General features: G+C 48.2%; 1 protein-coding gene across 4 annotated transcripts in view; it reads right to left on the bottom strand.

The window, feature by feature from the left end:
* The window catches only part of sept5a (septin 5a), a 176,286-nt gene that overhangs the window by 105,708 nt on the left and 43,596 nt on the right, over window positions 1-26,982 (bottom strand). For 2 of the 4 annotated variants that reach the window (XM_038792917.1, XM_038792911.1), the window contains exon 3: window positions 11,391-11,480. The exons of the other annotated variants lie outside the window; for them this stretch is intronic. In XM_038792917.1, coding sequence (XP_038648845.1) covers window positions 11,391-11,480 — 90 coding nt within the window. The remainder of the gene's footprint in view (window positions 1-11,390; window positions 11,481-26,982) is intronic. 4 annotated transcript variants of the gene reach the window in all.

Here is a 26,982-nt window from a genome sequence, read left to right on the forward strand (position 1 = left end):
ATCCTAGCAGGACAAGCCTGATTGATTGGCACCCATCCACCACTTTGAATATTCACTCCCTGCACAACCCACTCACAGTGGTACCGTTCACAAAATGCACTACAGCAAGTTACCAAGGCTCCTTCGACAACATCTCCAAACCTGTGACCCCTACCACCTAGAAGGACAGCAATACATGCTGGCCTAGCCAGTGACACCCACATCCCATGAACAAATAAATAAGTTTTAAAAATCTAATGGGCATCTACTTCGACTGTGCTGTGCTCCCTCAGTACTGCATTGGAGTATCAGTCAAGATTTGGCACTCAAATCTTTGGACGAAACTTCAAGCCAGAGCTCTCTGACTGAGGGGCAAGATTGCTCCCACTAAGTCAAGGCTGACAAGGGAATATGATAAATGGAGAGCTTCAGATGGTGCGCCACATTGGACCAACATCCTTCACCTGAGCACAAGCCGCAAGGTTCTCAAAGATGTCACAAACAAAATAAATAATTATTGTTTTTGAGTGGAAGTACCATTAAGCTGTTCCACACTCTCTGCCAGGAAGAAGTGTGCATCCATGGAAACGAATTACTCAAAGGGTTGAGCGGTTCCCAGATGTGAATCCATTATACGTTTCAAGCAGTATGATATTGCATGATATCATCAGAATTTCATCCAACTGCCCATTAAACAAATGTGTTAGATAATGACTCAAAATGTATTTCTCTCTCACCGGTAACCATAGAAACTGTGGGTCTATGGATAAGACAAGGCTCATGAGTGATTCAATTTTGTGTATAAATATCCAGTATTGACACTGCAGCAAAATACAGGAAAAGGAAGGTGCTTCTAGAGGCATTATTTTTGGTTTCCAGGCATTTCTTACCCTTCTTACAAACCAATCTAATGCAGGAATCTGGTTCCATAAGCACTGACACCCTTCATGCCAAGTTGTCACCTTTCTAACCACCATGCGTAAATCTAACAGGCTTACTTCCCATGGGGACCCTCCTGTCTGAGTCTGATCTTAGACGTAAACAAAATGTACGCACACACATACAGACAAAGAACAAAGAAAAGTACAGCACAGGAACAGGCCCTTCAGCCCTCCAAGCCTGCGGCGACCATGCTGCCCGTCTAAACTAAAATCTTCTACACTTTCGGGGTCCATATCCCTCTATTCCCATCCTATTCATGTATTTGTCAAGATGCCCCTTAAATGTCACTATTGTCCCTGCTCCCACCACCACCTCCGGCAGCGAGTTCCAGGCACCCATTACCCTCTGTGTAAAAAACTTGCCTCGTACATCTCCTCTAAACCTTGCCCCTCGCACCTTAAACCTATGCCCCCTAGTAATTGACCCCTCTACCATGGGAAAACGCCTCTGACTATCCACTCTGTCTATGCCCCTCATAATTTTGTAAGCCTCTATCTGGTCGCCCCTCAACCTCCTTCTTTCCAGTGAGAACAAACCAGGTTTATTCAACCTCTCCTCATAGCTAATGCCCTCCACATCAGGCAACATCCTGGTAAATCTCTTCTGCACCCTCTCTAAAGCTTCCACATCCTTCTGGTAGTGTGGCGACCAGAATTGAACACTATACTCCAAGTGTGGCCTAACTAAGGTTCTATACAGCTGCAACATGACTTGCCAATTCTTATACTCAATGCCCCGGCCAATGAAGGCAAGCATGCCGTATGCCTTCTTGACTACCTTCTCCACCTGTGTTGCCCCTTTCAATGATCTGTGGACCTGTACATCAAGATCTCTCTGACTGTCAATACTCTTGAGGGTTCTACCATTCACTGTATATTCCCTACCTGTATTAGACCTTCCAAAATGCATTACCTCACATTTGTCCGGATTAAACTCCATCTGCCTACTTGCTGCCCAAGTCTCCAAATGATCTAAATCCTGCTGTATCCTCTGACTGTCCTCATCGCGATCCGTAATTCCACAAACCTTTGTGTCGTCCGCAAACTTACTAATCAGACCAGTCAAATTTTCCTCCAAATCATTTATATATACCACAAACAGCAAAGGTCCCAGCACTGATCCCTGCGGAACACCACTAGTCACAGCCCTCCAATCAGAAACGCACCCTTCCATTGCTACTCTCTGCCTTCTATGACCTAGCCAGTTCTGTATCCATCCTGCCAGTTCACCTCTGATCCCGTGTGACTTCACCTTCTGTACCAGTCTACCATGAGGGGCCTTGTCAAAGGCCTTACTGAAGGCCATATAGACAACATCCACTGCCCTACCTGCATCAATCATCTTTGTGACCTCCTCGAAAAACTCCATCAAGTTAGTGAGACACAACCACCCCTTCACAAAACCGTGCTGCCTCTCGCTAATACGACCACTTGCTTCCAAATGGAAGTAGATCCTATAAGACCATAAGACCCCCACACATCGAATCACATTGTGCATCCTGCCCGCACACTGTATCACATTTGCCCACAGAGTATCACACCACCCCCAGAGCCTCCACACCCCTCTCCAAAATACACATACACACACTCACACAGATACCATCACAAACACACACTCCCCACATCACACACACTCCCCACACACACAGATACCACCACATCACACACACTCCCGACAAAAACACACACACTCCCCAAAAACAGACACACACACAGATACCACCACACACAGATACCACCACACATGCCATACATACACAGATACCACCACACACACACACACACAGATATCATCACTCACAGATACCACCACACACACCCACGTCACACACACACACAGATACCACCATACACGCCACACACACATAGATATACCACACACACACACACAGATACCATCACTCACAGATACCACCACACACACCCATGTCACACACACACAGATACCACCACACACACACACAGATACCACCACACACACACACACAGATACCACCACACACACACACACACACATACAACGATACCCCCCCACACACACAGATATCACCACACACACCCATGTCACACACACACAGATACCACCACAAACACACACAGATACCACCACACACACACAGATACCACCACACACACACACAGATACCACCACACACACACACACATACAACGATACCCCCCCACACACACAGATACCACCACACACACACAGATACCACCACACACACACAGATACCACCACACACACACACAGATACCACCACACACACACACACACACATACAAAGATACCCCCCCCCACACACACAGATACCACCACACACACACAGATACCACCACACACACACAGATACCACCACACACACACACATACAAAGATACCCCCCCCCCACACACACACAGATACCACCACACACACACAGATACCACCACACACACACACAGATACCACACACATACACACACAGGTACCACTACACACACACACAGATACCACCACACACACATATACCACCACACACACACAGATACCATCACACACACACAGATATCACCACACACACACAGATACCACCACACACACACACACACACAGATACCACACACATACACACACACAGATACCACCACACACACATATACCACCACACACGCACAGATACCATCACACACACACACAGATATCACCACACACACACACACAGATACCACACACACACATGCATATACCACCACACACACACACAGACACCACCACACACACACAGATACCACCACACACATGCACACATGCCACTACACACACACACACAGATGCCACCACACACACACACAGATGCCACCACACACACACACACACAGATACCACACACACACATGCCACCATACACACACACACACAGATACCACACACACACATGTCACCACACACACACACACAGATGCCACCACACACACAGATACCACCACACACACACACACACACACACATGCCACTACACACACCCACACACACAGATGCCACCACACACACACAGATACCACCACACACACACACACACGCCACCACACACACACAATCACACACACACACACACACACACACAGATACCACCACACACACACACACGCCACCACACACACACAATCACACACACACACACACAGATACCACCACACACATACACACAGCCATGCAGTGCAAGTGCAACAGCAACTTAGCAGAGACAGTACGTCTGTCAGCAGCTGAACAGCACCAAGTAGCTCCCCACCTGCAAAACATTGCTTGGAGTCTCAGTGAAAGGAGAGTCAGTTGTTTGAGGTTTAATCCTCTCCATTGCATGGCAGGCTGAACAAAGTTGATTTTGAGGTGACGAAGGAGTTAACACCAAGCATTTGTAGGAAACATTCAGTGTAAGACTGGAGCCTCAGTCACATGGGGCCGTTGATGTCTTTTTCACGTTCTGTGGTCATTGTTGGTTTCTTTTTCCTCAATTGTCTGCTGACAAACAAACACTTCTCTTCCTGTAAACATGGTTCCCTGCTTAGCTCCCCTCGAAAGCTAGATTTAAAGCTCCCTTGTGTTTGTTTGTTAAAACACACAATTGAAGTCTGCCAAAGGTTTGGCACTGGCACAAACCTTCACAGGCACGACTGAAGACACCAGATGACCATGGGCAACCCCCGCCCCTTGCCCCACTGCCAGCAGACAGACCATTGGAGGTTGGCAGTGACCAACGCTTTCAGCAAAGTTCTCCTTCCGCTGCTTGGGTGAGTGTGTGGACTGTGATAACCACAGGCTGCAATAATATTTAAAGAAATGCATGAATCCCAGCCAATATGTCCAGGGCAAACATTGGCCCATTCTTGAGGCTGCCAAATCATCACCAGTCATGTGCTTGCTGCTGGCATAACATCAGAGTATCGTATAGCACAGAGGAGGCTTTACGACCCATCCTGCTAAGGTCAGCCCTTTGAAACAGGAACAACGTTAGCCTCTTTCCCCATAGCTCTGCAAGTTTCTCCTTTTTAAGTAGAGATCCAATTGCCTTTTGAAAGTTGCCACTAAATCTGTTTCCTTCACATGTTCAGGCAATGCATTCCAAACTGCAACAACATGCTTCATAAAAGAAAATTGCTCCTCATCAACCCATTCCATTTTTTCCAATTGTATAAAATCTGTTCTGTCCCCTGATTTCTGACTCTTCTGCCAGTGAAAGTCCTCCTGACTCTATGAAAATCCCTCATCATTTTGAACTCCTCTGCTAAATCACATGTTAGCCTTCTCTGTTCTTAGGAGAACAATCTTATCTTCTCTAGTCTTGCCATAAAACTGAAACTCCTCATTCCTGGCACCATTCTAGTAAATCTCCTTTGCACCCTCTCCAAAGCCTTGAAGTCCGTGCTAATGTGCAGACCCCAGAATTGGACACAATACATGGAGAGGCGTAGTGACAGTGTTTCTCACTTACATTTTATAGAGGGCTGCATCCCTCACCAGCTTCCTGCCTGAGAGCCACATCCAGGAGAACCACACACATGGAATGCAAATATGTTCCTGCAATTTCCCTACACAGCTTCAATCAAGTTACTTTCGCAGAGAAACACGAAAATATCCATTGATAGGATGAACTGCTCTATTCAAAACTTTTTTGTTGCATTGGAAGCAGGCAGAATTCTGTCTACCAACAGTATTCGCATACAATAATAATATTTATTGTCACAAGTAGGCTTACATTGACACTGCAATGAAGTTACTGTGAAAAGCTCCGAGTCGCCACATTCCGGCGCCTGTTCGGGTAGACAGAGGGAGAATTCAGAATGCCCAAATTACCTAACAGCACGTCTTTCGGGACTTGTGGCAGGAAACTGGAGAACCCGGAGGAAACCCACGCAGACACGGGGGAGAGCGTACAGAGTCCACACAGACAGTGACCCAAGCTAGGAAGCGAACCTGGGACCCTGGAGCTGTGAAGCAACAGTGCTACACAGTGTGTTACCATGCTGCCCAGATACTGTATCTCATCTTGTGCCAAGTACAAAAAGCAGATGATAGTAGATGGGTCCAGGAGAACAGGAGTGCGGGGCAGGTGGTGGAAGAGGATAACAAGTATTTTGGGGATGGCTCCTGAGACTGTCTCATGTCTGTGTTTAAGACATCTCCAAACACTCCAACAATGATGGTGTTTTTAAAATATGCTTGTTTCTTTACTGAGAAGCCTGTGACAAGTCAGCCCTGTGTGCTGGCTCCTTCCCATCTAACTTAAAGCGAGAAATTCAAAAATGATAAGACACAATGCTTTTAAATCAAGCATGTTCGGACATCTTGATATGTGAACCTGCAATATATAAAAACGCACACCCTGAACTGTAAGTAGTTAGGCTGAGATTCCACTTCAAAGATGTAGGGCTGCCCGTTTCTGCCTCTTGCCATCACAATCACTTTGCCTTCAGTGCACTTTACCCAAAAATTAGATGACTCTGCCAAATGAAGTTGTCTCATTCTCTCCGAATTTTGCTTCCCTGTACAGAACTGCAATCTTTACCTCCCAGTACCGTTTACGATGAAGGTGGATGGATTATAAGTCGATTTCTACTTCAACCCATTCATGCCAAAACAAGGGCTCCTTGTAACAAAAGACATCCGCTCAATTTCCTGTTATTGAAGTCACCCCATATTACATAGATATATATAATCTATATAAATCTCTATAAATTCTGCTCACTCTGCCTCAATCTTTATATTTCTGCTGAACCCATGCTACCCCAGGCGCTGAACCTGGCTGGTCTATAATGATGGACACCTTCACAGGATGGTGAATTCTTCCATGTAAAGAATGGGTTCAGGAACACAGACCTCTTGAACCATGACAAGTGCATCACTCATCCTTTTGCCTTGCACCATTATCTTTTTTGTCGGTTGAGGGCAGCACAATGCCACAGTGGTCAGCACTGATGCCTCAGAGTGCTGAGGGCCCGGGTTCGAACCCGGCCCCAGATCACTCTCTGTATGTTTTTGAGTTCTTTTTAAATAAATTCAGAGTACCCAATTAATGATTTTTCCAATTGAGGAGCAATTTTAGCGTGGCCAATCCACGTACCCTGCACATCTTTGGGTTATGGGGGTGAACCCATGCAAACACGGGGATAATGTGTAAATTCCACATGGACAGTGACCCGGGGCCAGGATCGAACTCAGATCCTCAGCGGCGTGAGGCAGCAGTGCTAACCACTGCGCCGCCATGCTGCCCGTCTGTGTGGAGTTTGCACATTCTCCCCTGACTGTGTGGGTTTCACCCCCACAACTCAAAGATACGCAGGGTAGGTGAATTGGCCAAGCTAAACTGCCCCTTAATGGAAAAAAAAGAATTGGATACATTAAATTTTAAAAAATAACATCTTTTTTGTTGGTTAGTGTCATAATCCCCACGAGGACCACGGCAAAACCATTGTTGATCTCCCCGTGGGTCTCACTATTCACACCCATCAGACCAGCACCCACTATCCACACCCATCAGAACAGCACCCACTATTCACACCCATCAGACCATCACCCACTATCCACACCCATCAGACCAGCACCCACTATCCACACCCATCAGAACAGCACCCACTAACCACACCCATCAGACCATCACCCACTATCCACACCCATCAGACCAGCACCCACTGTCCACACCCATCAGACCATCACCCACTATCCACACCCATCAGACCAGCACCCACTATCCACACCCATCAGACCAGCACCCACTATCCACACCCATCAGACCATCACCCACTATCCACACCCATCAGACCAGCACCCACTGTCCACACCCATCAGAACAGCACCCACTGTCCACACCCATCAGACCAGCACCCACTATCCACACCCATCAGAACAGCACCCACTAACCACACCCATCAGACCAGCACCCACTAACCACACCCATCAGACCATCACCCACTATTCACACCCATCAGACCAGCACCCACTGTCCACACCCATCAGAACAGCACCCACTGTCCACACCCATCAGACCAGCACCCACTATCCACACCCATTAGAACAGCACCCACTATCCACACCCATCAGACCAGCACCCACTGTCCACACCCATCAGACCGGCACCCACTGTCCACACCCATCATACCAGCACCCACTGTCCACACTCATCAGACCAGCACCCACTGTCCACACCCATCAGAACAGCACCCACTGTCCACACCCATCAGTCCAGCACCCACTGTCCACACCCATCAGACCATCACCCACTGTCCACACCCATCAGTCCAGCACCCACTGTCCACACCCATCAGTCCAGCACCCACTGTCCACACCCATCAGACCATCACCCACTGTCCACACCCATCAGACCATCACCCACTATCCACACCCATCAGACCATCACCCACTGTCCACACCCATCAGAACAGCACCCACTGTCCACACCCATCAGAACAGCACCCACTGTCCACACCCATCAGTCCAGCACCCACTGTCCACACCCATCAGACCATCACCCACTGTCCACACCCATCAGACCATCACCCACTGTCCACACCCATCAGTCCAGCACCCACTGTCCACACCCATCAGACCATCACCCACTATCCACACCCATCAGACCAGCACCCACTGTCCACACCCATCAGACCATCACCCACTGTCCACACCCATCAGTCCAGCACCCACTGTCCACACCCATCAGTCCAGCACCCACTGTCCACACCCATCAGACCAGCACCCACTGTCCATACCCATCAGTCCAGCACCCACTATCCACACCCATCAGAACAGCACCCACTGTCCACACCCATCAGAACAGCACCCACTAACCACACCCATCAGAACAGCACCCACTATCCACACCCATCAGACCAGCACCCACTAACCACACCCATCAGAACAGCACCCACTATCCACACCCATCAGACCAGCACCCACTATCCACACCCATCAGACCAGCACCCACTGTCCATACCCATCAGACCATCACCCACTATCCACACCCATCGGAACAGCACCCACTATCCACACCCATCAGAACAGCACCCACTATCCACACCCATCAGACCGGCACCCACTGTCCACACCCATCGGAACAGCACCCACTGTCCACACCCATCAGAACAGCACCCACTATCCACACCCATCAGAACAGCACCCACTATCCACACCCATCGGAACAGCACCCACTGTCCACACCCATCAGAACAGCACCCACTATCCACACCCATCAGACCAGCACCCACTATCCACACCCATCAGAACAGCACCCACTATCCACACCCATCAGACCAGCACCTACTATCCACACCCATCGGAACAGCACCCACTAACCACACCCATCAGACCATCACCCACTATCCACACCCATCGGAACAGCACCCACTGTCCACACCCATCAGAACAGCACCTACTGTCCACACCCATCAGACCAGCACCCACTGTCCACATCCATCAGAACAGCACCTACTATCCACACCCATCAGAACAGCACCTACTGTCCACACCCATCAGAACAGCACCTACTATCCACACCCATCAGAACAGCACCCACTATCCACACCCATCGGAACAGCACCTACTATCCACACCCATCAGAACAGCACCCACTAACCACACCCATCAGACCAGCACCCACTATCCACACCCATCAGAACAGCACCCACTATCCACACCCATCGGAACAGCACCTACTATCCACACCCATCGGAACAGCACCTACTATCCACACCCATCAGAACAGCACCCACTAACCACACCCATCAGAACAGCACCCACTATTCACACACATCACACCACCACACAACCATGCATGAAACTAGAACCCTGTTAACTTGTACCATAACTATGTGTGCATCAAGTTAGTTGCCTCACACAGATCTTTCCAACACACTCTTCTTGTTAATAGATCAATCAACCAATCGAGGTCTATTAACGTTTGACACGATGAGTTATTTACTAATCTAACACACTGAATCACAGGAAGGCACAAATCAGATAACTCCCAGTGATTAATAATTTACTGGTCATCCATTCAATAATATTGCAACCTGCTTTTCAATAAATGATAGATTTATGTGGGGCGGCAGTGTGGCACAGTGGTTAGCATTGCCAGCTCACGGCACCAGGGACCCAGGCATAATTCTGGCCTTGGGTGACTCTGTGGAGTTTATACGTTCTCCTGTTTCTGTGTAGGTTTCCTCCGGGTGCTCCAGCTTCATCCCCCAGACAAAAGATGTGCAGGCTAGGTGGATTGACCATGCTAAATTGCTCCTTAATGTCCAAAGATGTGCCGGTTAGGTGGATTGACCATGCTAAATTGCTCCTTAATGTCCAAAGATGTGCCGGTTCGGTGGGGTTACAGGGGTAGAGTGGAGGGCCTTGGTAGGGTTCTATTTTGGAGGGTGGGTGCAGACCTAATGGGCCGAATGGCCTCCTTCTGCACTGTAGAGATTCTATGGATTCTGCGTCCTCAACCAAGGTTAATTTGTATGTCCTCAAATACGCTGTTCAATATGCATGCCTGTGTCCCTGAAACATATTGCCTGCATGGGTTTTACCCCCACAACCCAAAAATGTGCAGGATAGGTAGATTGGCCACTCTAAATTGCCCCTTAATTGGAAAAAATAATTGGGTACTCTAAATTTAAAAAAAGAAAAAAAAAATTATACTTTCACTCAACACAGAAGACATTCATTGCGATACTATTATCTTAATTGGCATCTATTTGTACCAGGCTAAAAATCTCCATAAACTATTCTGTGAATACACGCTGACCTAGAAGACATCCTGCATCCAGAAATGCACATGTTCATATTCCTCAGCTTGTTTTCCTGGAACAGACACAATAACCAGAGAGCCACAAGACTTAATACACCCAGCCAAGCACCCAAATCTAAGACGAGGTTGTCATGGAGAGGTGAGAGTACAACTATGATAAAAATGTTACCCTCCCCTTTTCTGCCTAACCATCAGTCACGCAGATTCGTGACCAGATCTGCCCTGCCCTGGGTTTAAAGAGGGGCATGTATTGAAAGCCCTCCACTTCCCCAAACTCCTCTTGGAATGAGATGTTCCAAGGGACATGCACCAGTGACCCCAATGATCCCAAAACAGAATTTTAACCCCTAGAAATAACCATTGGACAGGGAGAATCTCACACACAGTTCATTTGCATTTAGTTAGCACATTTCATGTTGTTAAAAAAAAACAAGGCAATTTACAGGAACATAAATATGACAGATGCCAAATAACAAACAGGAAAAGCATATACATAATATACCACCCTCCCCCATATACAAGTCACTCTGCACCATCCTATCAAGTCAAACAGGTTCAACAACCAATCGAAGCAGGTATCTCCTCTGTTCTCATCAATACTAATTGTGCATTATATTCTATATTTAAACATTCCCTCCTCTGTGAGCATGCAGAAGCTTTCAACCGCACGTTTCTCTTTGTGTGTGCTAAACCTCACCCTTGATGTATTGCTGCAGGCCAAACTCCTCCTCGTTTCGCTTGTCAGTGACTCAGTCCGTTCGGCAGCCGAGAAAATGCCTGTCTTTACCTGTGTGTATATAATTCTTGAGTCAGACAGCCATCCAGATGAAGTTGCCATAAACAGTTTGGACAGACCTCGAGAGACCCAAGCACTGCATCACCCTTATTATATTGCTAGTGTAAGCAGGGCACCTCATTCTGTTGCCCTAGAGAAAGTTGCATAACCCCTCGTCCTAAACACCAGAGTCATTAATCTGCCTCCCATAGGCACACAAACTTAAAGTGAACGTATTAAGGAAAGTCAAAGCCGTTCTTGTATCAGACAGGAGTCTGGCTACAGACGTACAGTAAATAGAAGATGAGAGTTAAAAAAAAACACTATTCAACAAATCCCGAAGACTGGAAGACAAGAACAGTTTCCTGTTGAATAGGCGAATTGCACTGACCCACATCAACATGTTTAAGCCACTCCCAAACAAACTGCTGAGGAATCCATACAGGTTTATTTTCCTTTTATAATCAGGGGATGTGGACATCACTGGCAAGGCCAGCATTTGTTGCCCATCCAGAACTGACTTGCCATGCCATTTCTGAGGACAGTTAAGAGTCGACATGTAGGCCAAACAGTTAAGGATGCCAGATTTCCTTCCCCAGGGGGCAGTCGTGAACCGGGTGGGTTTTTACAGCAATCAACAATTGTTTAATAATCAGCATTACTGAGACTGGCTTCTCAATTCCAGATCATTAATTGGATCTAAAATGTCACCAGCTGCGATGGTGGGATTTGAACCCTGATCATCCAGGACATTAGCCTCTGAATTACAAGCCCAGTGGTACTACCGCAACACCACATAATGAAACTGATGTAAGACCGAAGAACGTGGTTTGGAAAAGTAAGTAAAACTATTGACGCCAGCATTCTGCAGGTCCCTTGCTGCCATTTTAATGGAAGGTGGTTGGAGAACGAGGCACAATAGCACAAGTTAGTTTTTAACCATTTCGCTGGAGGTTCCTGTGGAGAAACCATCCCCCCAGCAGAATTCCCAGTTGTTGAAGCATACCATCAGAGAGCACTCACATACATCCACAACCTTGTGCCAACAAACCAGCCCACATATTAGGGCACTGGCTTGCAATGTTGCCCAGAGACAAATAGTTATAATCTCTGCCCCCCCCCCCACCACGAGGCAGGCGGGCCTATCAATCATTTACATGGACTGATTGGTTTAGATACCAGATTATCAGATCTACCTTGAGTCCAAACTTTTCATCAGCAGAAATGCTACCATGTCCTGAAACAGATGCCACTCACTTTCCCGAGGAGAGTTACAGTGGTCATCAGACAACACACGAGGATGAGTTTCCACCATCATGAAGTGAATAGTGGATGCCAAGAGAGCTTCCAACAGTGGGCGCAGTAATTAGTTCAACTCATTGTTCAATCTATCAGTTTGTTCCTCCAACCTTCATACCACGGCATGATATGAACAGCCATTAGTACAGGTTATATATGCATCGACAGGTCAATACATGAGACCCCAAGAGAATTACAAGACAGTGGGATAAATGCTCCATTATTTTTCCATGATATAAATGACTGTCATCAATGTCATATTAATCACTGGGAACAGGCCAGAATTTTACGTTCCGCCAAATTGCCCTCCCACCACACACCAGGGCAGGTTATGAGGCAGGGGGGAATGTGAAGCTGCATGGATGGGATTCCCACCCACCCTGACCTCACAGCACTTTCACACTGGGACAGGCAGGGATTTAGATGGGAAGCCTGCCCTTGCCCCAGTTGAGGTCACTTCATAGAATCCCAACAGTGCAGAAGGAGGCCGTTTGGCCCATCGAGTCTGCACCAACATTTTGAAAGGACACCCTACCTAGACCAAAGCCCCACCCCTCTGGCCCATCCCTGAGAGCCCACTCATCCCCCTGGCAACCCTCCAGGCCTTTCCTACCCACTCTGCTCTGGGACCACTGCCATTTACCTTGTCCTCCAGTTCCAAGGGCTTTGTGTCAGGCAGCTCCTTGCAGTGCCTTTTCCAGCCACGATGTGGAGATGCCGGCGTTGGACTGGGGTGAGCACAGTAAGAAGTCTTACAACACCAGGTTAAAGTCCAACAGGTTTGTTTCAAACATGAGCTTTCTGAGGGAGGAGCAGTGCTACGAAAGCTTGTGTTTGAAACAAACCTGTTGGATTTTAACCTGGCGTTGTAAGAATTCTTACTGTTTTCCAGCCACTGCAGCACTGTTGCAGGAGAGCTGATCAGCCAGAAGCTCTCCAAGGTGGGAGTTCCACCTGAGTGAGGGACAGAAGTCCCATCTTACGCCAATCAATGTTCCTTTGTGTGTAATACAGCGATGGAGCTGCTGGAGTTGGCGGGGATTTGTTCACCGGCCTCTGCCATCTGGAAATTCAGATCATAGAATCTTACCAGGTTAAAGTCCAACAGGTTTGTTTCGAATCTCTATCTTTCGGAGCACTGCTCCTTCCTCAGGCAAACCTGAGGAAGGAGCAGTGCTCCGAAAGCTAGTGATTCAAAACAAACTTGTTGGATAGAACCTTACAGCACAGGAAGGCATTTTACCCATTCTGCTGTACTGCCTGTTTGGAAAGAGCGATCCAATGAGTCCCAGTCCCTTGCTCTTTCCCTATGCAATTTTTTTCCTTTTCAATTATATATCCAATCCCCTGTTTAAATTACTACTAAATCTACTTCTGCCATCATTTCAGGCAGTGCATTGCAGACCATTAGAACTGTTAAATAAAAAATAACACTCCTCATTCCCCTTTTGGTTCTTTTACGAATTATTTAAAATCTGTGTTCTCTGATTGACAACCTTCCTGCCAATAAGCACGGTTTGCCCCCTCTTGATATCGATTCAATCTCACCTTAACCAGTTCTGCTCTGAGGAGAATCATCCCAGTTTCTCCAGTTTCTGCATATCACTGAAGGCACTCATCCCTGGCATTCCAGTAAATCTCCTTCATAGTCCTTCACATCCTTCCTAACTTGTCTTCTTTCACATCCATCACCCAATGGTCTTTCATCTCTTTCCATAGCTAGCTATTCCTGATGCAATGAGGGATCGGCGAAGGGGTTAGGGGTTCGGAGGGGTGGGGAAGATGGGATGGTACCATCAGGGGCCAGGGTTCAGTTGGGGACACATATGTAGAGCATTAAAAACATTGCACTCGAGAAATATGATGCCTCTGGCACTTATTTCTGCAAAGCGGGCCGCCCACCAAACCCCTGCCCCAGGCCCAGCACCCCCCCCCCCCAGTCATGGAGGTCCTGGATATGTCCATCCCCCATTCCACCCCCCCCCCCCCCCCCTACAGAGGCATACCGTTTTGCAGGGTACAGGAGACCACCACAAAGCAGATGACCCTCTGGGGGGTGTACTGCAGGACACCACCAGAGCAGTCGAGGTATCGGAACCGCATTTAGAGGAATCTGATGCACTGCTCAATGCCAGGCTGGGCGGCCTCATTGATCTCAGTGTATTAGAGCTCCACATCGGTTACTAGCCTCCGCACCTGCATCATTAGCCAGGTCCTCAGCTAGTACCCCATCCCTCAAAGAGGCCGGAGATGTCCGACTGCCCCAGGATGGTTCGCGCAGTCCCTGGGGAGCGTGCACACACATGGATGACCGCCATGTGGTGATCGCACACAAGCTGGACGTTCAGGGAGTGGAACCCCTTCCTGTAGATGTAGATGCCCTGGTGAGCGCAAGGCAACATGCGCGCCATCTATTACCCCGTGGAGCTGGGGCGTCCCGCCAATGGCGGAGAAATCTGCAGCCCAGGCAGCTTGTTGGGCCTGGTCCAGGTCAAAGTTCGTACTGTTCGCTACCCAGGCAAACAGAGCATCTGTGATCTCAATGATGCATTGTGGGCTGTAACCTGTGAGATGCCACTCAAGTCCACGCTCGAGCTCTGGAATAATCTTGAGGCATAGAAGGTCAGGGCTGCAGTGATCTTGACGGCCACCGGGAGCGGGTATCCTCCTCCTCCATGTGGTGCCAAGTCCCCTTGTTGAGGCAGAGCTTCCTGCGGAACACACTGTCCGTCATCTGTTCGAAAGACCAGCGACGACTCTCCACCTTGGGCTGTAGCCAGCCTCGCCCTCTGTGTCCCTCCAGCGCCTCATGGGTAGCCGGGTCCTCAGGATGTAAGGCAGGGCCTTGCACATGCGCCACCACCTCGGGCCTCTGTCAATGCCGCTGCCGCCACCTTCTCCAGCGTCTGGACACCAGGGGCTGGATTCTCTGTCCCACCGCACCAGATTTCTGGTTCAGCACGCTGGCAGGAAGCTCCATTTCGCCGGCTGGTCAATGGGGTTTCCCATTGTGGGGCAGCCCCACACCGTCGGGAAACCCCCGGGCTGCCGGCAAAACAGAGCATCCCGCCGGCAGAGAATCCCATGGCCTGCCAACAGCACTGTGAGGGCAGCCTCCGCAGGTTCCAAGGTATGGTCCATTCCGTGTAATATCTGTAAGGAATTGCAGCGGTTGTGAGACTGACAATCAGCGCTGTCTTCCGTCCCAGGACCCTGCTTCCCCCCATGGCTCTCCCCCCCACCCACACCACCCACATCCCCTGCCATCCAACACATCCTGCCCACAACCCCCCGGCCGCAGCAGGGTCCCCTGGCCCCACACCCTGTACTCCAGATACCTGCATGTAACATTACCTGTACCGGGTGCAGGTCCCCTCACTGGTGCCCACACCCACACTCAGGTCACGCAAATGTCCCCGGTGCTGAGCCCAGCCCTGAGTGTTCGGATGTTGGCTGCTGCGTCCGTGGTATTGCTTCCTACAGTGTCCAGGCACAGTGTCCAGGCATCACAGTCTGATTGAGATGTTTGGCAATAATTCCCACATGCCACATGGCACACATACCCATGGGAATCCACTTGGGAGGTGTCAAGTGCTCACGTAACCACGACTGCAAATTCCCTATTAGCAATAGCCTTCAGCTGTGAGGGCTGCACGGTCAGTGGTAGTTATGGGTAGTTGGTGGGACACACAGGCAGGGGCTCGGGTTGCGCCTGTAATGGGCATACATGAACCAGAGGATGGCATGGCAGACCTGTGGGCACTGAGACACAAACCCAACCCCTCAAGCCCAAGTGCCACCCTTCACTAAGACCAAGGCTGGCCCCCCCCCCCCCCCCCCCCCCCCCCCCGAGCACTGGGGCAGAAACCCCAGTGCCCCCGGACTCATTGCCCGGGAGGGAAGATGGAGACTCCCCTCCTCAGGTCTGCACAGCAGCTAATCCACCAGCTTCAAGTTTTTAAAAAGGTATACTAATTGGTACCCGCATGACTATTTGTTGGGGAGGCGGTTAGATCATGGGAGGCGGTTAGATAGGGGTCGCTCCCATTATTGTTTGGAGATGGGCCATATGTGGTGATTGTTGGTTTCTCGCCATGCTCCAACAGGATCCTGACTTCACCAATGTGAGCGGTCCAGTTGGATCGCAAACCGATTGGCACTTGGCACGGTTCTCTCCCGCGATCTAACTCACGCTCTAGTAGACAGAGGGAGCATCGGGTGTCGCTCTATGCCGATGACCTGTTGCTGTATGTTTCAGATCCGCTGGAGAGTATGGGAAGGATTATGGGTCTGTTGGGGAGGTTTGAAGGTTTCTCAGGGTACAAACTGAATGTAGGGAAAAGCGAGGTTTTCCCGATGAATGAGCTGGGAAAGCGGGCAAATTTAGGGGGGTTGCCGTTTACAATAGCAAGGGATAGGTTTAGGTACTTGGGGATTCAGGTAGCGACGGAATGGACGGGGCTCCACAAGTGGAAATTAACGTAGTTGGTGTAGGAGGCCAGGGATCTCTTAAGAGGTGGGATACACTGCAGTTGACGTTGGCGGGGAGGGTCCAAATGGTGAAAATGAATATTCTGCCGAGGTTCTTGTTTATTTTTCAGGCTCTCCCGATCTTTATACCAAAGGCCTTTTTTCGGAAAGTGGACACGATCATTTCAGACTTTGTATGGGCTGGGAAGGTGCCAAGGGTGGGGAGGACCCTGCTACAGAGGCAGAGGCAGCGGGGGGGGGGGAGAGTTGGCGCTGCCGAACTTGCTTCATTATTATTGGATGGCGAATGTGGACAAGGTGCGGCAGTGGTGATAAGGAGAAGGGGTAGAGTGGGTTAGGATGGAGGAGGAATCTTGAAAGGGGTCTAGTTTTAGGGCTATGGTAACGGCAGTGTTCCCAATGGCTCCGAGTGGGTATTCAGGGAGCCCAGTGGTGCAGTCCACGGTGAAGATATGGAATCAGCTGAGTAGGCATTTTAGGGTGGAAGGGATGTTGTGTTAACGCTGCTGTGTGTGAATCATGGTTTGAGCCAGGGAGATGGATAGTGTATACAGGAGGTGGAGGGATGTGGGGCTGGTCAAGGTGAGGGATTTGTACTTGGAGGAAGGGTTCGCCAGTCTGGAGGAGCTACAGTAGAGCTGCCAAAGGGGAGTAAGTTCAGGTATCTGCAGGTTAGGGACTTTGCGCAAAAGGTCTGGAGAGGGTTCCCTAGGTTGCCGGGATACACCCTGCTGGAGTGACTGCTGCTTCCAGATGTGGAAGGGGAGGGAAGAATTGGGGATATATATAAGTGGCTGGGGGGCAGGGAGATGAGCGGGTTGTGAAGATCAAGGCGAAATGGGACACGGCGTTGGGAGGGTAGATCAATTGGGGAGTATGGAGTGAGGCACTGTGAAGGGTAAATGGGGCCTCCTCCTGTGCAAGGTGAAGATTATGAACTGAAATGAAATTAAAATCGCTTATTGTCACGAGTAGGCTTCAATGAAGTTACTGTGAAAAGCCCCTAGTCGCCACATTCCGGCGCCTGTCCAGGGAGGCTGGTACGGGAATCGAACCGTAGATTATCATAGAATTTACAGTGCAGAAGGAGGCCATTCGGCCCATCGAGTCTGCACCGGCTCTCAGAAAGAGCACCCTACCCAAGGTCAACACCTCCACCCTATCCCCATAACCCAGTAACCCCACCCAACACTAAGGGCAATTTTGGACACTAAGGGCAATTTATCATGGCCAATCCACCTAACCTGCACATCTTTGGACTGTGGGAGGAAACCGGAGCACCCGGAGGAAACCCACGCACACACAGGGAGGATGTGCAGACTCCGCACAGACAGTGACCCAAGCCAGAATCGAACCTGGGACCCTGGAGCTGTGAAGCAATTGTGCTATCCACAATGCTACCGTGCTGCCCCTACAGGGGCTGATACAGTTCAAGGTGGTGCACAGGGTGCATATGACTAGGGCGAGAATGAGTGGGTTCTTTCAGGTGGTAGCAGATGTGTGTGAGAGGTGTGGGCAGGGGGTTGCGGAAAATTGGGAAGATTCTGGGCGGGAGTGTTCACGGTTTTAGCTAGGATAGTGGAGGAGGGGGTGGACCCGGACCCAGTGGTTGCAAAATTTGGGGTTTCAGAGAAGCCGGAGCTCATGGAGAGGAGGAAGACCTTTGCTTCTCTGATTGCACGGCGGAAAATTTTACTGGAGTGGCAGTCAGCATAGCCACCGGGGGTAGCGACTTGGTTGGGTGTCCTGTATGACTTCCTGCGGTTAGAGAAGATAAAATATGAGTTAAGGGCCTCTGCAGAGAGGTTTGAGAAAACATGGGGGATGTCTGTGACCGTGTTTGAGGAGCTGTTCGTCGCAGGGGGAGGGGGGAGGGAAGGTGAAAAAGGGGAAAACATTTGTTTTGTTTTAGAAAATATTTTCTTGAGGCATTTATAATTTTAACATTTTAAACAAGGAGATCCAACAAACACAAAAAAAACCTCAGGGGAAACATTTGTATGGACTGTATATTTCATTGCTGAGAAGTATGTTTCCCAGGGTGTTTATGTGTTGTAACCTGTTTTGATACATGTTGGTAATACAATATATATTTTTTTAAATCACGCCCATAACATTTTCCACAGTTCCTCTTTTCTTTTTCCAAGAAATGGATTGGATCTTAGTTAATACCCGAAGCAGGTTAGGGAAGAAAAACCTCCGTCAGCATCCAACATTCAATCTTTCCATAGGTTACATTTTTAAACCAATATGACACTGCCAAAGGGGAAGATGTATTCAAGCTTTGGTTAATAGAGGTTATGGTTTTCTCCTCAAAGCTCTAATCAATATAAATCCATTATTTCAATCACAAAATGATGGTCGACCAGGAATCAGCATAATTTAGTTTTTAAATACTTGCAGTTTACATAATGCCTGTCACAACCTCAGGACATGTTAAAGTCTTTTACAGTCAACAAAGTACTTGTGTGGTGTGGTCACTGCTGTAATGTAGGAAATGTGGCAATCAATTTGTGCAAGCAAGATCCTATAAACAGCAATGTGATCAGAAAATACATTTTTGTACTGATATTGCTTGAGGATATTGGTCGAGTTACTAGGGAAAGCCACTGTGGTCTTCTTTAAAACAGTGCCATAGAATATTCTATGTCCACTTGAGAGGACAACGGAGCCTCAGTTTAATGTTTCAACCGCATTTTTAACAGTGCAGCACTCCCTCAGTGCTGTACGGAAGTGTCAGGTTATATTACATAGTTGGGTCTCTGGAGTAGGATTTGAACACACCACCTTCGGCTCAGAGGGTCTGGGTATTGTTATACAATTGCTGGGCTGCCCAAAACCCAAAAGGAAACTTGGACAAGCTATCACAATGATTTGTTATTTGATTATGAGAAGGTATTTACACTGAAGTCAGCAGCAAAAATTGCAAACCACTTGTGGAGGTATTATCAATGAGTCGCCTAAACAAGTGCAGGTGGGAACAGAGGGTGAAATGTAGTTGAGCCCACTATAATGGGTGTGATGGCAGGGGGCTTCAAAATTTGTGTTGGTACCCTCAGCGGATTCCCAGTATGAGAAAGCTTTCTCTCATTATGGCAGGGATGAGAAGAAGCCAATGTAGAAATCCTGAACACCAGAGTCAGGATGTCAATGAGGCTCATTAATAAGCCACTTGACACCAATTATCCATGTGCCCATCAGGACTCTATGATTGTTCAAGACTTTAATGATAGTCACACGGCTCTCCGAAGGTCATAATGTTTTCAGGTTGCCTGCCACCTTGTGGGCAGAGGATGTCTCATTGTCTGGCACTCAAGAAGATGGGGAGCCAATTTCAGCCCTTGTCTCCAACCTCTCTGCTCTCCGTTGCCCATCGACCCTCCCTGGCAGCCCCTCTCCCGACCCCCCATCCTGCCCCACTCACCTGTGCGAAAGGAAGCTCAGCCTTTGGTCAACTTTATCTTTCAGACTACCAATCACATGATTCCCAAACCAAAATGGTGCCATAGTACCTCCAGTTGGTGCTACTTGTTGGTAATTCAAAGTCACAAAATTATCCCTCTGCCAACTTATCCTGAGGCAGGAATTGGAGTGGTTGCTGCAAGTGAGGCCTGAGCAGGTAAGAGCTGGAAGGTGCTTAGGAGAATGGATTTATCAGTATTTAGCTGGATGACATTTTTAACTCCTGCACAGCTTAATGGCAGACTGCAGCTGAAGAGTGGAGGCCATGCTCTGGCGTGATGGAACAGGCAAAGGAACAAAGCTGAGAATCTTTGGAATACAGAAGAAAGCTAGTCCCGTGTTTTAAGATGATGCCAACATAGAATAGCATAGGGGTAGCCAGGAGTCTGTTACAAGCTGAAATCAAAATACAGTTTTAAGAATCACATTGCAAAAAAGAACAATAAAAAGGTGCTTTTCTATCAGTACAGAAATATGTTCAACGGGGTATATTTTGACTTTGCGTAATATGTAAATTAGGCAATGGTGAGCCTTCAGTGAAAATCCAAATATGGAGACACAAGGGCAGCTGACTTAGTATCATCCAGTTACACTATCACACAAAGTCAAGATTCCCCCCCAATCACCCAAGTAAATTAATAAGATTAAATTATGCCCTCAAAATTGTTTCAAGCATAGATAATTTTTGAAATATACATGGTCAATTTGATATGCAATGTCAGTTCACTTCTGAGCCCATCCATCTGTCAGCTCTGATGCTCAGTGACATTCACACCGACTGATTTAACATGTGATTTAATTTCTGCAAGTTATTGATTTCTCTGCTGATCACAGACCACAAAAGAAAGGGATGAATTTGTTTTTATCGAATGACTTGCACAAATACAGGCCATCCCAGAGTGCTTCACAGCCAATTAAGCACTTTTAGCAGGGTAGTCATTGTAGGCAAAATGATAAGTTGTGCATAGCAGGATTTCTACTGTAGTGTACACCCACCACTTTAAATAGAGTGTCGACTTAAAGTATTCATCCCCTACTGTGCACAGAATCTCTCACATGAGTGTGGATCCTCTACTTTACACAGAACATCTATAAGGCATGTGCCTCCCTCTGTGCATGCAGCATCTGTCACAAGTATACGTCCCCCTCTGCACACTGATCCCATGTGGGATGTGCACATTATTGTAGCAGCACCTTCAGCAAATGCCAGGAGTTTGACCTTCCATAGTACCCAAAGCATGCAGTATGAGACTCCATTTTTAATATATCCAATGCAAACATCTGCTGCCTTATTGGATTTGATTGGATTTGTTTATTGTCACGTGTACCGAGGTACAGTGAAAAGTATTTTTCTGCAAGCAGCTCAACAGATCATTCAGTACATGGAAGAAAAGGGAATTAAACAAAATTCAAGAAAATACATAATTCAAGAGAATGCATAATAGGGCAACACAAGATATACAATGTAACTACATAAGCATTGTCATCGGTTGAAGCATACAGGGTGTAGTGTTAATGAGGTCAATCAATAAAAGGGTCATTTAGGAGTCTGGTGACAGTGGGGAAGAAGCTGTTTTTGAGTCTGTTCGTGCGTGTTCTCAGACTTCTGAATCTCCTGCCCGATGGAAGAAGTTGGAAAAGTGAGTAAGCCGGGTGGGAGGGATCCTTGATTATGCTGCCCGCTTTCCCCCGGCAGCGGGAGGTGTAGATGGAGTCCATGGATGGGAGGCAGGTTCGTGTGATGGACTGGGCGGTATTCACGACTCTCTGAAGTTCCTTGCGGAACCAAGGCCTTGACATCCATTGTAAATATGACTTCCAGAATTGGGTACAACATGGCAACTGGTTACTACCAAGAGATTTATAAAGGATTAGCATAACTTCCTTGATTTTGTACTGTAGGGGCAAGATTTCTCAATCCTACCAAAGGCGACTTCCTGTGGCGGGTTTCCCAGTAACTGCAGGCGAGACACACAAAACGCTGTAGTTATCTGCGGGGCTGGAAGATCCCGCCAGTGGCAAATGTCAAGCCATCTCTGCGGCCAGAAATGGCACCAAGTGGGGGGGGGGGGGGGGGGGGGGGGGGGCTAGAAAATCCCAGCCTATGCCTCTATTAACAAAGCCAAGAGCCCAATAGACCTTTTTAAAAATAAATTTAATGTGGCCAATCCACCCACCCTGCACATCTTTGGGTTGTGGGGGCAAAACCCACACAAACACGGGGAGAATGTGCAAACTCCACACGGACAATGACCCAGAATCGGGATCGAACCTGGGCTGCCCTTAATATGCCTTTTTAACAGCCTTTCCAAATTGATGTGTTGCCTTCAAAGAGTTAATGGGGCATCACAATGTTTAGTACAGTTGCTTCAAAGCTCCAGGCTCCCAGGTTCGATTCCCGGCTTGGGTCACTGTCTTTGCGGAGTCTGCACGTTCTCCTCATATCTGCGTGGGTTTCCTCCAGGTGCTCCGGTTTCCTCCCACAGTCCAAAGATGTGCAGGTTAGGTGGATTGGCCATGATAAATTGACCTTCGTGTCCAAAAAGGTGGGGTTACTGGGTTACGGGAACAGGGTGGAGGGGTGGCCTTGGGTACGGTATCTTTCCAAGGGCTGGTGCAGACTTGATGGGCCGAATGGCCTTCTTCTGCACTGTAACTTCTATGAGTTGTGCAAACATATCCCAGTCGCTTTGTTCCACCACCCATCCTCCAGTTTAAAATTGTACCGTTTAGCTCATATTGTTTTTCCTCATTCTTCCACCGAAGTAAATCACTTCACACTTCTCTGCACTTAATTGCTTCTCCCATATGTCCCAGTCAGCAATATCTGCCTCGAGTCTATTACTACACTCTATACTGTTTACATTGATTCTCGTTTTTGTCTTCTTCAAACTTTAAAATTCTATCTTGTGAGTTAAAGTTAATATCATTATTATGTCAAAAAGAACAGTGGTCTCAACTCTGACCGCCCCACAGACACCATTCTATGCTGCTCTCAAATTTAAAAAACAACTGTTCACCATTACTGTCTACTTTCGGTTTCATATATTTACATATCCACACCACTTTAATTCCATGGGATTAATCAGAATACTTAGAGAATGTAAAATGAACACACTTACCGATGAACACAGAGTGTGCAAAACACCAACTTGCATTTATACAGCAGCTTTAAGAGTGTACACCAAGAGGCTGACCACTCAGGTCAGAGCATGTACCACAAGTGTGTAATAATTGAACTGCCTCACAATGAGTAAACCATTTCAAAGAAGAGTAAACCATTTCAAAGCAATTTAAAGCAGTATTTATTTTTTCTTCATTCACTTATTTGAGAGACAAGTGGGAGAATTATGAAGGGACAAAAGTAGTTCAGATATTGTGGAAACAATCTTGATCAATAAGCGGGTGTCATTTGAGGTAGGGAACATACAGGTAGACTCAGAGGGTAGGTATGGCATGGTGAGTGGGAAGTTGGAGGGGATGGTGATGGTATTAGTGAATATTTATGCACCAAATTGGGATGACGTGGAGTTTATGAGGCGGGTTTTGGGGAAGATTCCAGTCCTGGACTCGCATAGGTTGATCATAGTCGGGGGGGACTTTAATATGGTCATTGATCCGAGGTTGGATTGGTCCAGTTCAAGGACAGGGAGAGAGAGTGCCAGCCGCGGCGAAGGAGCTAAAGAGGTTTATGGAACAGATGGGGGGGGGGTAGATCCATGGAGGCTCTGACAGCCAATAGCGAAGGAATTTTCTTTTTTCTCCCATGTTTACAAAGTGTACACCCGGATTGATTTTTTCATCTTGAACAGGGCTTTGCTGGTGGGGGTGGTAGATGCCGAGTATTCGCCATTTGTTGTGTCGGACCATGCCCCACACTGGGTGGATTTACGGGTGAGCAAGGAAGGGGGTCAGCGCCCGCAATGGAGATTGGATGTGGGACTGCTAGCGGATGAGGGGGTGTGCGGGCGGGTGAAGGAGGCCATCCAGAATTATTTGGAGATAAATGATACGGAGGAAGATTTAGCAGCAACATTATCGGAAGCGCTGAAGGCAGTGGTCAGGGGGGAGCTAATTTCGATACAGGCTCATAGGGAGAAGGTGGAGTGGGCAGAGATGGATAGGCTGGTTAGGGAGATACCCCAGGTGGATAGAAGGTACTCTTGGGGCTGTTGAAGGAGCGCAGAAGCTGCAGATGGAGTTTGGTCTGACATCCACAGGGAGGGTGGTGGGGCAGTTGAGGAAGGTGAGAAGGCCAGTAGAATGCTAGCACACCAGCTAAGGAAAAGGGAGGCGGCCAGGGAGATTGGAAGAGTGAAAGACAGAGGGGGGAAACACGGTCTTACGGTGATAGGGGAAGACCAGATGGGGTTTCTTAAAGGCAAGCAGCTAACAGCCAGTGTTAGAAGGCTCCTGAATGTGATCATGATGCCCTCCAAGTGCCCTCCAAGCCGGGGGGGTGGGGGGACGGTTTGGGTTTGGGCAGGGCTTTATTGACTGGGTTCAGTTGCTGTACCAGGCACCGGTGGTGAGTGTGTGGATGAACCAGGTGTGTCCGGACTACTTTAGACTGCACCGGGGGACAAGGTAAGGATGTCTCCTCACCCCACTGTTGTTAGTATTGGCTATAGAGACATTGGCGATGGCACTGTGGAGCATCAAGGGAATGGAAGGGGCTAGTCCGGGGGGTGGGGGGGCTGGAATACAAGGTCTCGTTAAATAAAGACGACCTACTCCTACATATTTCTGACCCATTAGGGGGAATGGGAGAGATTATGTCAGTCTGAGGAGAATTTGGCTTGTTCTCGAGGTACAAATTGAATATGGGAAAAAGCGGCATTTTTGTGATCCAGGCGAGGGGGCACGAGAGGAGACTGAGGGAGTTGCCATTTAAAGTGGTGGGAGGGAGATTTTGCTACTTGGGTATTCAGGTGGCAGGACGATGGGAGCAGTTACATAAATTAAATCTGGCCCGATTAGTTGAATAAATGGAGGAGGACTTTCGGAGGTGGGACATGCTCCTGTTGTCACTGGCAGGAAGGATACAGACCGTAGAAATGACGGTTCTCCTGAGATTTTTGTTTGTTTTACAGTGCCTCCCTATTTTTATACCAAAGGCCTTTTTTAAGCAGGTGACTAGGGTACTCTCTGGGTTTGTGTGGGTGGGTAAAACCCTACAAGTTAAGAGTGTTGCTGGAACGGAGCTGAGAGGGGGAGGGCTGGCACTGCCGAACTTTCGGAACTCCTACTGGGAGGCAAATACAGCCATGATAAGGAAGTGGGAAACAGGGGAGGGGTCGGTGTGGGAGCAAGTGCAGGTGGCCTCATGTAAGGGCACAAGTTTGGGGGCATTATTAACGGCTCTTCTGCAGTTCTCACTGGTACTCCCCAAGCCTGGTGGTAGTGTAGCCACTGTAGCCACCTAAAATGGACACTGAACCAAACAAAATGGAGAATCGCTAAGACTGTAGGGAAAAACAGTTTAGCCAAGGCAAACAGCCTGCAAACACTCATTAGCATTTTGCAAGCAGCAAAACCAGTTTCTGGCCAGGTGGAAGATCTCCAACCAAAGGTGATAATGGCAGAACGTTCTACATACTAATGAGGCAGTCCAGATCTAGGCACACACAATGGCAACATTTGGGTTTGAATAAGATACTTTAAGTGGATGTCCAGACAGAGCGGCACCAGAAGTATCCACTATAGAAACCGCCCCCACCATCGAGAAAGACCCATACATTGGAGGAATTCAAAAGATATCGATTGGAAGCTATCCAATCGATACCTAAAGGTAAAGCCCGCCCAGGAAGAGGGAAGGACATTGGGGACCCCTATAAATATAGACCCCCACACATGGTCCTGTCTGTTGTTTCGTGCTCCGGCCCTGACCAAGAACTTGAACCTGTATCCTGACTCCAGCCGTTGAGCACCAGCCGCCGAACCGTAAGTGCCAATACGACGCTCGCTATGCGAACCAAGCCCGCTAGACCCCCAGTGACCAGCACGCTTTCTGAAGGTTGCAGCCCAAGACCGGGACGAAGGCCTCGCTCCCTGACCTTGCCTGTTCCTGTGTAGTTAAGTATTCTGTTTGCTTAGTTTAGTCATAGCTTAGTCCCTTAGTGTGTGCATGCGTATTTATTATAATTGTATAATAAATATTGATCGTTTGGAACTTACTAATCGGTGTATCGTTTTATTACTTTGAACCTGACCTTGGAATATATGTGAGTTGTCTATATGGCAACTGGCGACTCCTGAGCTG

The sequence above is a fragment of the Scyliorhinus canicula genome, chromosome 1, assembly GCF_902713615.1.
Source record: "Scyliorhinus canicula chromosome 1, sScyCan1.1, whole genome shotgun sequence".
Lineage (NCBI taxonomy): Eukaryota > Metazoa > Chordata > Chondrichthyes > Carcharhiniformes > Scyliorhinidae > Scyliorhinus > Scyliorhinus canicula.